Below are 15,059 nucleotides of genomic sequence, written 5' to 3' on the forward strand. Positions count from 1 at the left end.
CAATGCAATTCATGAAAAATTCACACGATCGATATGTCGCTTATATACGCCGACACTGACAACAACAACAACAACAAAATTAAAATGAGACATATTTTATTTCCTTTCACATATCATTCGACACGATTATTGTGAACTGGTGGACATGATGACTGGAACCTGTGTAAATCATATTATGCCGTAAATCATATTCCTCTTTGTTGGTAAAACAAAATTTGACAAAATGGGTATAAATCCATTGCACTGCTGAGCAAAGTTAATCTCCCGTGCACAACTGCATTTGCGGTAAGTATTCGTTCGAATTTGCACTATGACTTTTTTTTTTTTTAATTCAAGCGGAAAATAATTCATTTCAGTTCCAATCAGTGTTGACGGTCCAGCCATTGTCCATATCATTTCAAGTGGTAAGATCAAACTACATTATAATGTAATAACTATTCGCAAGCCAGGGGCTATAGGTCTCTCGAGTGGATCTATTTTTCTTCTTTTTTTTTTCTTTTTTTTTTTGGAGGGGGGACACCTGTTCTAAAATTATTGAAAATGGATATGAAAATACGGACCTAAATATTATTGAAAATGTTTCATGAGTATCTCATTAATATAGAACCAAAGTTAGCATCTTTTATAAATGCAGCCGATAGTAATTTTATGCACTATTTTTCTGAATCACTTGGTATTTCTTCTTTTTTTTTCTCGCCAACTTCATACCATGAAATACTTACTATCGTAAAAATTTTAAATCCACTAAGTCTTCGGGTTACGACGGTTTAAGTGTATTTCTTCTTTAACAGATTATTCATTTTAGTGCATCCCCACTAGTACACATATTAGTGGCGGATCGGTAGGGAGAGGGAGAGGGGGAGGGGGCGTACCGGGCAAAGAAATAAAAAGAGAAATGGAGGGAGTGCGTGCGCCCCCCCCCCCCCTTACTGCCTTACGGAATTCCTGCATACGCCCCTGCATATTTTATTTCTCATAATATCATAATGTTACTGATAGCCAATGCTTCACCAATTCTTAACTGACATCTTGTTGGCAGACGATACAAATTCATTATACACACATAAAGATCCACAGACACTAAATTATCCGCACACTCGATTCTGAATTACGTAAAGTTTCCTCTTACTCTATAAATTATCTTTAAATATTGATGGAACTAATTTCATGCATTTTAAAAATTTTCATTCGCCTGATATTGAATGTAATTTTTATATCAATGGAATATCCCTTGTAGAAAAAAGGTCTACTAAATTCCTATACGTATAACTATTGATGCCAATCTCACTTGGAGTGAACATTTAAACAATATATACTATGATATCGAGAAATATAAGTATATTGTTTAAGCTCAAAGTTTTTTCTGAGATAAAAGTTTCTTTTTATTTTGTATAATGCACTGATTTTACCATGAATCACATACTGCGACACACAATGCAAAGTGCATATCGGATCCAGATCGTGATAGCGTAATGGAGTCTTTACAGTCACTGTGTACAGACAATACTCTCGTTAAAAGTAACAGTCAGGCTCGTTGTTCGTTTGAAATTCCATACCTTCTTTTGTTATGTTGATGTCATTGAAAAATACGCATTTTGTCTCAATCATGCAGAAACCATGCAAAAGCAGTCTATATTAGGCAGTTATAGTGTGAAGTGATTAATGTTTCCTGGCAATGTTAAGTCAGTCCCTCACATTCCATCCATATCATAACCACTCTAATTTAACCAAAGAAATGTATAAGATCATTTACTCAGAAAGAAAGATTATCATGGTGGATCTATCAATACGCTTCCCTTCTGCAAATCTTCATAGTTCAGGGTATCATGCAGTCTTTGGCGGGTATACGCGATGTATCAATGATCCTTTCGGCCGCGCTTGAAGGTAGAGGGACTATAGTAAGTTTGTGCTATCTTCGTCAACAGCATCGACAACCCTTTAACCGGCCATATTTGCCCTCAAAATTAATCGTCGTCGTGTGGCAAGGTTCGATTTTCGACGTCCGTCCAGTCACAATGTAATATCATAATTGATGAGCATAAAGGCCACCGCACACTATACGACTTTCGGTGGCACGGCTGACCGACTTTTGATCTGAAATAAACAAGCGTATATATTCTGAGGCTATTGTGATTCAATTTATGTATTTCGGATCCAAAGTCGATGAATCTTGAGACTGAAAGTCGTATAGTGTGCGGTGGCCTACACTCGCTCACGATCGCAGCGCTCGAGTTGACCTGAACACTGAATGAAATAAAGGAGTATATACGTGCAAAGTCGTCATAACCGGTGACCTCCAAGCGCTTCGCGTTTGTTTGAAAGGCACCTAGAGATCTAGAAAATTGCTAAAGAGTGGAATTTGCAGTATTCTAATTATTTAAACAAGTTCTTTTTTTTCTAAGTGTGGCAGAGACTTCAAACCTAATTATTCTGAAGTACATGTATTCTTTTAATTTGACGGTATTTTATAATCAGAAAAAAGGTTTTCATCATTGAATAACCTGTTTTAAAGAATTTCTTTTATATCGACTTGATGGCGCAAGAGAATTAATCTTTGTGTGTGCATGTGTGTGTGTGTGTGTGTGTGTGTGTGTGTGTGTGTGCGTGTGTTTGTGTTTGTGTGCACGCGCGCGCAGTGTGTAGAGCTTTCATACTGGAGAACCTGGTTGCAATGTGCCCGTACTGGTAATATGTGATATCTCAGGGTACCCATTGAGAATATGTTTTGCGCATATACGATGTTCCTCTGAAACATGGTGTTAACCCCCCCCCCAAAAAAAAAAAATAAAATAAATAAATAAATAAATAAATAAATAAATAAAAAAATAGATAAATAAATAAATAAAAAAATAAAAATAAATAAATAAATAAAATGAATAAATAAATAAAACAACAACAAGATGAATACAAACAAAGCGAACCAAAACAAAATAAAACAAAAAGTGCAAATACACACACAAACAAGCAAACAAGAATAGAAAAAAAAAAATCTGGATGCACGTTTGGCAATATGAATGCCGGTTTAATGGAAGTAGCAAATAAGTTCCTCTGGGAAAATAATGTTAGCCCGAAATGTGACACCTCTGGTAAGTAGACCATACTAAGATATAGAAAAAAAGGGCAAACCACCTTTGGGAAAGTTAGGTCCACCAAAGAATGAAGAATGAAGGAAAAAATAAGATGCTCTTTATTGCATTGATAATGGGTCTTCTTGTGATGAAAGATTTATGACTCACGTTTTCATAAAATAATTTCAATTATGATGATAAATCCTCTATTAACAATCGATTTCAAGTGTCATCGATACAATGTATTAACATGACTGTAATATGTCTACTATTACATTTCGAAGATGCATTTTCTGAGTTAAATAGCTATATTATTTAAGTTTCTGTACGACGTATTCCCGAGTTAGTGACATTGAAATCGTGTTTGAGATTGTAGCATAAAAACATCAATAAGGAAAAAGATTTAGCTCAGTTTTTTTTTTCTTTAATTTTCGAATCAGTCAAAGGAGAAACGAGCTTCTGCTCGAAGTTTGGTTTCTTCAATCCTTTTTTTCCTCCCTCACTCTCTCTCTCTCTCTCTCTCTCTCTCTCTCTCTCGTCTGCTTCGCTTCGTTTTTTGTTTTTTGTTTTTCATTTACAGACCATATAAAAGTTGAGACCCGTGAATTCATAAAGTGATCATTGACTTTCCTTTTTTTCAAGGGAGGGGTGCAAGGGAAGCTATGGAAGTGAATAGTATTATAGCTGTGTGCTCAAAATCTAGCGGAAACTGCAAGACGAATTAGGTGTTTGACGGTGAAACGGATTTTATCCCGCACACAAAGACTGACTAACTGAGAAAGCAGAGTCAGCGTTGCGTTGTCACAGCCTCGCTTCATGCATCCGTGGATTCGGCATAATGTGTTAGAAAACTGCGGTACGCAATGGATTACGCCTGTACGTGGGAAACAATTTGTGCGCTCGCCTGTGCAGAGCGAGCATTTTGAGACAGCAGACTCAGGCGAATTGCTAGTAGTAGATTTGTCACATGAGAACGTTCGCCACTTTCGGAGCGAGTGTGCATGCGTGTGTGTGTGTTTCTGTGTATGCTGTCGAGGGATCCGCCACCAACCGCGAGCGATCGGGGCAAGATATCGAGATGGAAATAAGTTGATCCTTAGCATTATAGCGCCATTGATGAAGAAATTTTATTCTTTGCTCTGTGATGATACTTGTCGTGGCTGGCGAGTGGACGCCAGACCTTTATGTGGCTTCAGTTTCGTACGTGTTCAGTCGCCACCTGTTAGTGAAGAAGAGACAGCGCTCATCCAAGAGGATACAGGTTGCTCCGCATTACCATGGTTATAAGTGAGGACGGGTCCGCAGTCTCGTGTTCCTGCGGTCACAGCGAGAGAGGACGTGCGGTCAAGTTCTCAAGATGTCGCCGGAGCAGAAGGAGAAAAAGTGCCTACCTCGTAGCCTTGTGCGCCATTGCTGCCTGCCTTGTCGTCGCGCCGCTGTGCGCAAAGAGGCTTGTCACATACTTCAACGGCGCCACGGCCGACGGGGAAGTTGCCCTTCAGAATCGAAATGCACGATCGGATAAGGGTAAGCCTTAATTCATCTCGACATGACCGTCCTTTATTTTCACATCAGCCCCGATCAATGACATCAACGGGTGGAGGTATAAAAACGAGCAGTTTTTAACCTGCACTCATCCCACACACTCATTCGTAGGTAGATGTTTGTATTATAAATATCATTAATATGATGATAATCGATATTATGTTCAGTACCAGTATTGCGCCTACAAAGGCCCATAAAAATGTGCAGAGACGGATTAGCTGCGTAAGTCGGCAGGGTTACATAAAGTTGTACTGGTACTAGTGATCAATTATTGATAGCAATAAAAGCATGGCTTTCACACGAAAAATGAGAGCAAAACACACACACGTATACACACATGTAAACTCATATCCTTATTTACACTGATATTTTTCCATTAGTCTATCAGTATATTTGTACATTGTGTGCATTTACATTATCATTCACTTCTATGCAGAGATATTCAAACGCTAAGATCACTTTCAACCAAACGTGATATGGAAAATCAATTCAACATTACTCTAGTGGAGGATTCCACACAATTACGGGATTTCTTAATTTCGAACCCCCCCCCCCCAAAAAAAAAAAAAATGCAAGAGAAGGAAGTCGTGTAATAATTGATTAATGGATGGATAACGTGTTGCTCGCGCAGATTAATAGCATTTGAACTTAACGCGCTTTGCATATGCCGAGTAAACAAGATAAAGTTCAACTGTAATGGACCTCCACTGGCTACTCTCAGCTCTAAAAACCCACTTTTCCCGTGGCCGTTAAAAGAATGCAGCTGAGGTCCAAACGTGCATTAGTATCCTCGTGTCCAGCATGGTGATATCTTATAATCACTTTTCAGAGTATGCAATTTTACCTACCGTGGCATTTCCAATGTAGCTATGTTCGCAAACAGCAGCTTTTTCTGGATACATGTAAAAGCACACGATGAATGCATATTGATCTCGCATTATAACGTGCAAAATGCGTGTATATTTTCAGCCAGACATTGATTTTTTTTCTTTCTCTTTGTACGCACAAGAAATCAATTTTTCATATTGATTTCCCAGGGACGAAGCTTGAAAAACTAACGAAAAAATAAGTGAAAAACTGAAAGCTAAAATCAAAATCAGTACAGCATTAACAATCATTTTTAACATTTGATATCAGTTTAAGATGAAAACATTTTTTTTTTTTTTTTGCAAATGATTTTAGCCTCAAATATTTAGTCTTGCCTTACTGGCATTACTTTCTCTATTATCATTATCACTATCACTATATTTTCGGCTCATCGTGATATAAATTTAGTATTTCCGCATCAATGTAAACAGGAAAGAAACCAAACATACATTGCGCAGTTACAAAACAGCTGTACATTATATAAAGAAATGCAGAAGGAATGTGGAACCTATATATATATATATATATATATAGCGAAAACTTTGAGCAAAGAAAATGGGTTTTCATCGGGATTCGAACCCGAGACCTCCGGATTACTAGACCCATTTTCTTTGCTCAAAGTTTTCGCTATTTATTATTACAATTGTTTCTGGTCAGTTTTTCCTTCCTTGTTTCAATATATATATATATATATATATATATATATATATATATATATATATATTACATAATGTATGTATGAATATATGATATATGATATATATATATATATATATATATATATATATATATATATACATATATATATATACAGAGGGAGAGAGAGAGAGAGAGAGAGAGAGAATTGGGACAGGGAGCCCGCAAAATTGAATTATTTTCTGTATTCTGCACAAAGTGCAAATGTGATCCCCTCCCAGTTCCCCTAACAAGTAACTTTTCACGCACACGCATTAAACTATATTGTTCAGTCCCAGTAAAGATTGAGAGTATATGATTCATTTATTTTGTAATAAAGCTTAATTATTAGGAAATCGGAGAGAAAATGGAAATCACAAAATAAATGCTGGTATATTTTCAAGCTTTATTGTGAAATCTTCTTGACCCTACGAAATCATCTGAAACGAAATATGTTATAAAAGAGGGAAAATTTCCTCGAAACTGTGCCCGTGTGGAAGGTCATGGTCACTCCACATCTATGTTTGCAATTGAAAAAAAAAACTGCTTTTTGTGAAATCGGATAAAGAATAACAGATTTGTGGATCTCTCAAGTAACTTGTGCGTTTTCACGAAAGGGTAATATTCGTCTTGACCCACATTATCACATGCAATATACTAACAAGAACAGGCTTTTAATTCCATTTGATTTGGGTCCATGGCCCGTTTGGCCTTTAAGGAGACATGAGAGCCAGTTAACGAAGCATCAGACTAAAATCAATTTACCTCCAAAAAAAAATGTTTTGCCTGTCAATATAAGTTACCACCGTTGTTTCAGGATCGATGTGATACTGAACATAATCATGATACCTTGAAATAATTTTTATTCAGTGAAAATACCAGGGAAGTGTAGATACAATATTCATCTTTGGCCACATTATTGAAGAGGAATATTATGTGTGCGTGTACAATACATTTTGGTTGTGACCAATGAGGTGTAACTAAAAGCTGTTAATCTTTATGAAGTTCCGGTCTGTGGAAAATGTCTACTTAGAGACAAAGAAATCAATGGCTGCATGAATTTAATTATGAAAACTTGAGACATATCCGAAGCCTGCATGTCTGTATTATATTGGTGGACCTTCTATTCAAATGTGAGATGCTTATATGGCTAATTTGTCCATCAATTGAGTTTATTCACATTTCTTGTTTTGCCATGTGTAAGCCAGTTCACAGTTCCACTTTGCTCATGAGCAAAAAAAAAAAAAAAAAAAAAAAAAAAAAAAAAAAAATCATTGTTGGTTTTTAAATTCCTGGGGATAATCATTTGTGATCTCATGGTTATTCATGTAATCCTTAAAAATGCTGCTCTGAAAACTAGTGAAGTGCCCCGCTAACCGACTGAGAAAAAAAAAAAAAAAAGAACGGCCATTCGTACCAACGTGCCCATGAGCTAACTCCGAACTGGTTTAGTTTGGTCAGCCTCCCTCATTTTCTTTCCCCACTCCACCTTCACCCTAAATCCATGTGACCGGCTGAAATGGCATCCATTATAGTCATTATTCCTCTCCCATTCTAATTTCTTTTGAATTCTGAGCAAGAAGCGATTATGTCATCCACCACAGCTCTCTAACTTTTTTTTTTTTAATCGCACGAAAAATATTATGGTAATTCATAGTCTATATAGTCCATTCATTAAAAAAAAAAAAAAAAAAAAAAAAACCGCTCACACCTAAAAGTCCTAATTGCGATGTTATTGAATGCCAACATGGGAATACGCGTTGCAGGCCTACTTGTACAAGTTTGTGTACACGTAAACAATGAGTAAATTGTGACGTCATAATATTATTACCTTCTATATTTGCACATGTATATTGTAGATGAACAGAGTCCTTTATAAGGCTTTCATTATTTTATGTCAGGTTCTGGTGAAACTTCTTCTGTATGTTTTGATTTGATTTAATATTTGATTTGATATATTTACTTGTATATAATAATATATAAATATATATATATTGCTTCATCTTTCTCCGTTTTTGAAGTCAATTATCGATTTTTGATAAAATTACAATTTAAGGGCATTTTAATAACAGATTTTCATTTCCGGTGCAAGGCATTAACGACATGACCCCCAAGTGGTCCTGTAATACTTGGGTTACATTGACGTAAAAAGTAAAACGCCAGAGAACCCCGTTTAATCGGTTACCGGCAAATGAAATCATATTAAACAGAAGTTTATCTAACCGACTGCCCTGAAGTATCCATAGATATTTTCTTCTGTATACGAACTTTATTTGTTTCCATAAAAAGGAAGATGGTCCTATTCATTTTTAAAAAAAATACTTAGAAAAGGATAGCAGGTATTTTTACACGCTTCTCCCAGAGAGTTTTTATACCAGTTCTCAGGCGCCAAATTATGTTCACGTGATACATGACGCTGTATCATAGATTGATTGTCCTGCATGTGTATTGTTCAGTATTGTGGTCAGCTGAAATATGACCAGCAGCAAACAGTCTTAGATAAATTGTATCTTTGAATATTCATCTTAAACTATATCACATTTTAAAAAATGATTAAATTTTGTGATTTTTCAAGCGCAGTCAGGAGTCAATCGTCGGTGAAGGCAGCTGAAGGTCTACCCAGCAGTAAACAGTCTTAGATGAATAACATTTTTTGTAGTTTTTATTGTAAACTGTAACATTAAAAAAGAATTAAACTCTGAAATTTTTTAAGCGCAGTCAGTGAAGGTCATGCAGCTGAAGATATGATCAACAGTAAACAATCTTAGTTAAATAACATCTTTTAGTTTTGATTGTTAACTGTAACATTAAAAAATAGAATCCCATTTTCTTTGTTCATCTTTCCATTAAAAAAAAAAGAATAATTTCTGAGGTCTTTCAAGCGCAATCAGTGAAGGAATGCAAGTGAGTTTATTTGTAGAAAACTTGATACATGCAACCGTCAATACTGCCAGTGACAATTTTCATCACCTTTCGCATTTCGACTTTTGCATCTTCGTCAATCTTCGAATCCAAGTCCATTGTGATTCATTTTGTGATTCAACTCGTCGTCAAATAAAAAAAAAAACAGGGTTTTGTGAAAACATTCTTGGTCTTTTTTTTTTTCTTCCTTGCTTCTAGTTTTGACAACAAAAGGTGAAGAGAGAAATATATATATATATATGTATATATATATATATCCTTATTGCATAATGTCAGTGTTACGTAAATACGTGGGGGGGGGGGGGGGGGCTCGGGCCCCCTCCCCCATTTTTATCTTTTTTTTACACCATACAAAGGATATAAGACTGTGAGTTTGTGAGAGACTGTGACTGTGAGAAAAAAAAAAAAAAAAAAAAACCGCTCACACCTAAAAGTCCTAATTGCGATGTTATTGAATGCCAACATGGGAATACGCGTTGCAGGCCTACTTGTACAAGTTTGTGTACACGTAAACAATGAGTAAATTGTGACGTCATAATATTATTACCTTCTATATTTGCACATGTATATTGTAGATGAACAGAGTCCTTTATAAGGCTTTCATTATTTTATGTCAGGTTCTGGTGAAACTTCTTCTGTATGTTTTGATTTGATTTAATATTTGATTTGATATATTTACTTGTATATAATAATATATAAATATATATATATATATATATATATATATATATATATATTGCTTCATCTTTCTCCGTTTTTGAAGTCAATTATCGATTTTTGATAAAATTACAATTTAAGGGCATTTTAATAACAGATTTTCATTTCCGGTGCAAGGCATTAACGACATGACCCCCAAGTGGTCCTGTAATACTTGGGTTACATTGACGTAAAAAGTAAAACGCCAGAGAACCCCGTTTAATCGGTTACCGGCAAATGAAATCATATTAAACAGAAGTTTATCTAACCGACTGCCCTGAAGTATCCATAGATATTTTCTTCTGTATACGAACTTTATTTGTTTCCATAAAAAGGAAGATGGTCCTATTCATTTTTAAAAAAAATACTTAGAAAAGGATAGCAGGTATTTTTACACGCTTCTCCCAGAGAGTTTTTATACCAGTTCTCAGGCGCCAAATTATGTTCACGTGATACATGACGCTGTATCATAGATTGATTGTCCTGCATGTGTATTGTTCAGTATTGTGGTCAGCTGAAATATGACCAGCAGCAAACAGTCTTAGATAAATTGTATCTTTGAATATTCATCTTAAACTATATCACATTTTAAAAAATGATTAAATTTTGTGATTTTTCAAGCGCAGTCAGGAGTCAATCGTCGGTGAAGGCAGCTGAAGGTCTACCCAGCAGTAAACAGTCTTAGATGAATAACATTTTTTGTAGTTTTTATTGTAAACTGTAACATTAAAAAAGAATTAAACTCTGAAATTTTTTAAGCGCAGTCAGTGAAGGTCATGCAGCTGAAGATATGATCAACAGTAAACAATCTTAGTTAAATAACATCTTTTAGTTTTGATTGTTAACTGTAACATTAAAAAATAGAATCCCATTTTCTTTGTTCATCTTTCCATTAAAAAAAAAAGAATAATTTCTGAGGTCTTTCAAGCGCAATCAGTGAAGGAATGCAAGTGAGTTTATTTGTAGAAAACTTGATACATGCAACCGTCAATACTGCCAGTGACAATTTTCATCACCTTTCGCATTTCGACTTTTGCATCTTCGTCAATCTTCGAATCCAAGTCCATTGTGATTCATTTTGTGATTCAACTCGTCGTCAAATAAAAAAAAAAACAGGGTTTTGTGAAAACATTCTTGGTCTTTTTTTTTTTCTTCCTTGCTTCTAGTTTTGACAACAAAAGGTGAAGAGAGAAATATATATATATATATGTATATATATATATCCTTATTGCATAATGTCAGTGTTACGTAAATACGTGGGGGGGGGGGGGGCTCGGGCCCCCTCCCCCATTTTTATCTTTTTTTTACACCATACAAAGGATATAAGACTGTGAGTTTAAACGTTTTGATCTTTACAGATAATGTGAGCGGGAAGGTATTGTCAATGTATAGATTATTGTTTCAGTTTCAGTTTCAGTACGTTTTATTTCTCCACTTGTACATAACAGAAAATAAGTACAACAATATCAAACATATTAAGTCATGAAAATGTAAACAAGATTTTATATCACAAGTATATAATCGTGTGTAATAATACATGAATTTCATTATACAGGTCTTTAAATGTACAGGTGGGGGAGACCGTTATCAATAAGCAAATCGCTTGACTTGACAACGGCCTCTTGAACATAATATGCCTTGTAACATTTTTTTTTTTTAACTAAAGGAACGGAACACACACACACACAGAACAAATAACGTAATCTTTAAAGTATTTTTTGGACAAATACTGCCAACATTTTTATCATTCGGGGTGAATATATCTCACCAGCTCTATAGTGAATCAGTATTTTCCCGTTACACAACCTGTAGCTACACATGAATTCTTGCTAATCCAGCATACGAGTATGTTGGAAACAACAAGCAAGAAATGAGGCCGGATATGATTTCCGCAGCTTTTCGATGGTGATATTGCCAGATCGTCGGGACAAAACACCGAGATAATTATGCAAGCGAAGTGAGTAGGCTCAGGTTGATGTTTTCTAATTTGATGTCAGAAAGAAAGCAAAACAGACCTCTTTTATAGATGCATTCTTTTATACCCGTATGGAGGCCTGATGTGAGTTTTCAATTCTGTAGTTTCCTTTTTCGATCGTTTGATTTCAGATGTTTGGTGTGATTTCTCATATCGATTATTATTATTATTATTCAAAAATAGAGGAAATATTGTATATTTAGAATCTTTATGAACTCAGTAATCAATCCCAGTGAGCGCAAGCGCGGTATAGATTTGTTAATATAGGATGTAATATGTTTCCTCTTATATCTACTTACATGGGCTGAATTTTATTTTTCACTATGACTGGTGTAAAGCATCTGTAATCACAACCGTATCAAACTTGGTAAGTTCAGGGAACCCAGTTGATAGGTTAATCTTGCATTTTAGATGTATACAAATTTAACGATAAGGGATTTTAAAGAGGGAGTGCCATAAAAAGTTCCATAAACTTTGATAGGTATGTACGATAATACTTTGACAGTTCGAATTCATTCACCTTTTTGATGGTTGTCGATTCTAAATAGACCCCGTTTACAGTGCGAGGCTCGGCCGCGGCTCGGCCGCGGCCGTGCCCAGCCCCGCTTCAGTGTAAACGCGCAAAAGGCCAAATGCGAGGCCAAAATTGGCCTCGCATTTGGCCTCGCTCTGGAGGTGGTCTCGGCCGCGGCCGAGCCGCGGCCGAGCCCGGCCTTTTCTTGGTGTAAACGCAAACTGGGCCAAATGCGCGGCCAATTGCGCGGCCAATTTTAGTCTGGCTTCCAAACCCTCTGTCGGTATCTTTCGCTATTCAGGATATTAACCCCCTCAACGTCGAAAACTAGTATAGTTTAAGGTGGTTTTGTCCTGCAAAGGATTCTTTCCTTCGGCAAAGGCCTTTGCCCGAACGGCGACTTCGTCGCCACGGAATTCATTTGGCAAAGTGTCTGAAAACCAGACAATAGCAAATTGCATTTGTTTACAAGCAGAGCGCCACTACGACAAAATATTTAAAGGTTTGAATCAAAAGCGCGGCCGAGCCCAGCAGTGTAAACGGACAAAATTGCGAGGCTCGGCCGCGCAATTGAGGCCGGTCTCGGCCACGGCCGAGCCGCGGCCGAGCCCGGCCTCGCACTGTAAACGGGGTCTAAGTGAATACTATTATAACAAGCGTGATAATGGCAATGAAATAACGATGAATTATATTGCTATCATACGAGTACAACCACTGGTGAAAAGTGCTGGTAGTAATGATAATGAGAATGGGTATATTGTTATCGTAATTAACATCGTCAGTGTCATCATCATTAATCTTATAGTAATGATTTCCAGTCAATATTCTCTTTTAGAATGTTCATTACTTGTACATCTATCATTTACAATTTCTGTTCATAACTTTGTGAAAAGCGAAGTTCTTGGATGACGAAATACACTGTCTCAATCCCACTATACCACTTCCGCTCCTTTTGTGCACCACTTCGACATGATTAACTGTGCCTAACCTTTCTTTTGTGGATGGGAAACGTCTATTTGGTCAAGATATTTTCAAATTGAAAATGCTGGATCATTGGGTTTCATGCCGAGCGTATACTACCATGTAACTTTATTGGAGTGTAATGAGCTTTTGAAATTTGCTGGGTTTTTTTTTTTCTCTCTTTTGTATTCATTTCTTGCGTTGAATTTCTCATGCACTGAAGCGAAACGAGATGGTAAGGTACTATATAATATTATAATATAATAGTTGTTTTTTTTTCATTAAGCTTATCGCTTAACTTGTTCCTTTCTGCTTGTTCCTTATTCTAACATTGTCATTCATTGGACATTGTCATAAATGGGACTGAATGTATATGGTGATGTGCAAAAGATTGAATCACTGTAATATACTTGTGTTGTTGTTGTTTTTTTTTTCGTCCGAAATCTGTGCCGTGTAACAGATAGAACGGATAAATTATAACTAAAAATGTCCAATTTCTTTTTACTTTGTTGCTCAGTTTGTTGCGATTATAGAGTCAGTAGATAGACTTCAAATCGTTCTTATAAATACAAATGTATTATACTCAGTCGAAATAATCACAAACTATTTTCCAAAAGCAACGTTGAGGGGCATCACGCTACTGCACATACGTTGCTCCTTCTGAACGTTTGCTATGATAGATCCGAGACATCTGATTTATCATCGTTTTTTTTTTTTCTTCCATTTTGACAGCTTTATTGCAATTGATGGAGAAATTACCTTGCGACGTTAATAAACATCGATTATTCAGACCTTTAGTGTATTAGCCGTGATTTTAAAGCAAAACACCGTAGGGATACAGTTATACTCGATTTTGACTTAAACCAATGACCTCCTGATTGCTAGACAAGCGTCATATATCCTCCAGACTATAACCGAGCTTTCTGCACGATAGGTGCATGTGTTGGTTATGGTCCCTTGTCTAGCAGTGGGCACTGCGTAATCATTCAAAGTAATGATTCTTACGTCGAGTTATTCTTATTGCACCTGATCGTTGTGCCAATCAGTTGCAATTCCAAAAAAAGAAAAAAAAATGAAGCAAATAACCCGCTGGTATAGGCGGGTTATTCATAAGACAGTGTAAGAGATCATGTAGAACCATCACTGGCTATCGAGTGTAAGTTCGGTTAGATAGTCTACTTGAATACTTGATCTAGCAATCAAGAGGTCGTTGGTTCGAGTCCAACCAAGAGTATGAGTGCCTATGATTTTACATCATGGCTAGACACTACTAAAACTCTGAATAGTCGCTGTTCCTTTACATCATTGAAGAGCAATTTGTCAATCAATTGCAATAAAAACAACTCGACGCAAGAATCATAGATTTGGACAGCTTTATTCTGGACATTCACATCCTAATTGGTTTCCATTACCTTTCAAATGTACATTCAAAGATATTGAACATGAACAATATTTCATGAAATATTGTACAAAGAGCTTAAGCCAGCACTGGTTTTCAAAATCCGCGACCTCGCGGAAAAGGTTCGTGCAACATTAACCAGCTGTTAACAGAGCGAGGAGAATACCACTCTCCTTTCTACTTCGAAAACCTACCGAAACTCGCCGAACATGCCTGATATTTGTGACGTCACTGAATGGAATCAGCAAGCAAAAGCATGCTACGTCCTATAGACAATGCACAGGTTCAAAGGTGTAGCTATTTCCCAGGTGAGTGTTTGTATTGATATCTAACCGGGATAAATGCCATACCAATGCAAAGTGAATCTAATACTTTTCCGTTTCACTTGAATGATCTACTTTAAAAGCATCAACAGTAACGACGATCTTTCAAGTATAA

The 15,059-nt window shown here is 36.3% G+C and overlaps 1 protein-coding gene across 1 annotated transcript in view; it reads left to right on the forward strand.

The window, feature by feature from the left end:
* The first annotated feature begins 4,345 nt into the window (after nt 1-4,345).
* The window catches only part of LOC140230598 (sodium/potassium/calcium exchanger 5-like), a 63,803-nt gene continuing 53,089 nt past the window's right edge, over nt 4,346-15,059 (forward strand). Inside the window, exon 1 of the mRNA XM_072310740.1 lies at nt 4,346-4,595. Within this exon, the coding sequence (XP_072166841.1) occupies nt 4,346-4,595 (250 nt within the window). The remainder of the gene's footprint in view (nt 4,596-15,059) is intronic.

This window comes from Diadema setosum, chromosome 7, assembly GCF_964275005.1.
Source record: "Diadema setosum chromosome 7, eeDiaSeto1, whole genome shotgun sequence".
Taxonomy (NCBI): Eukaryota; Metazoa; Echinodermata; class Echinoidea; order Diadematoida; family Diadematidae; genus Diadema; species Diadema setosum.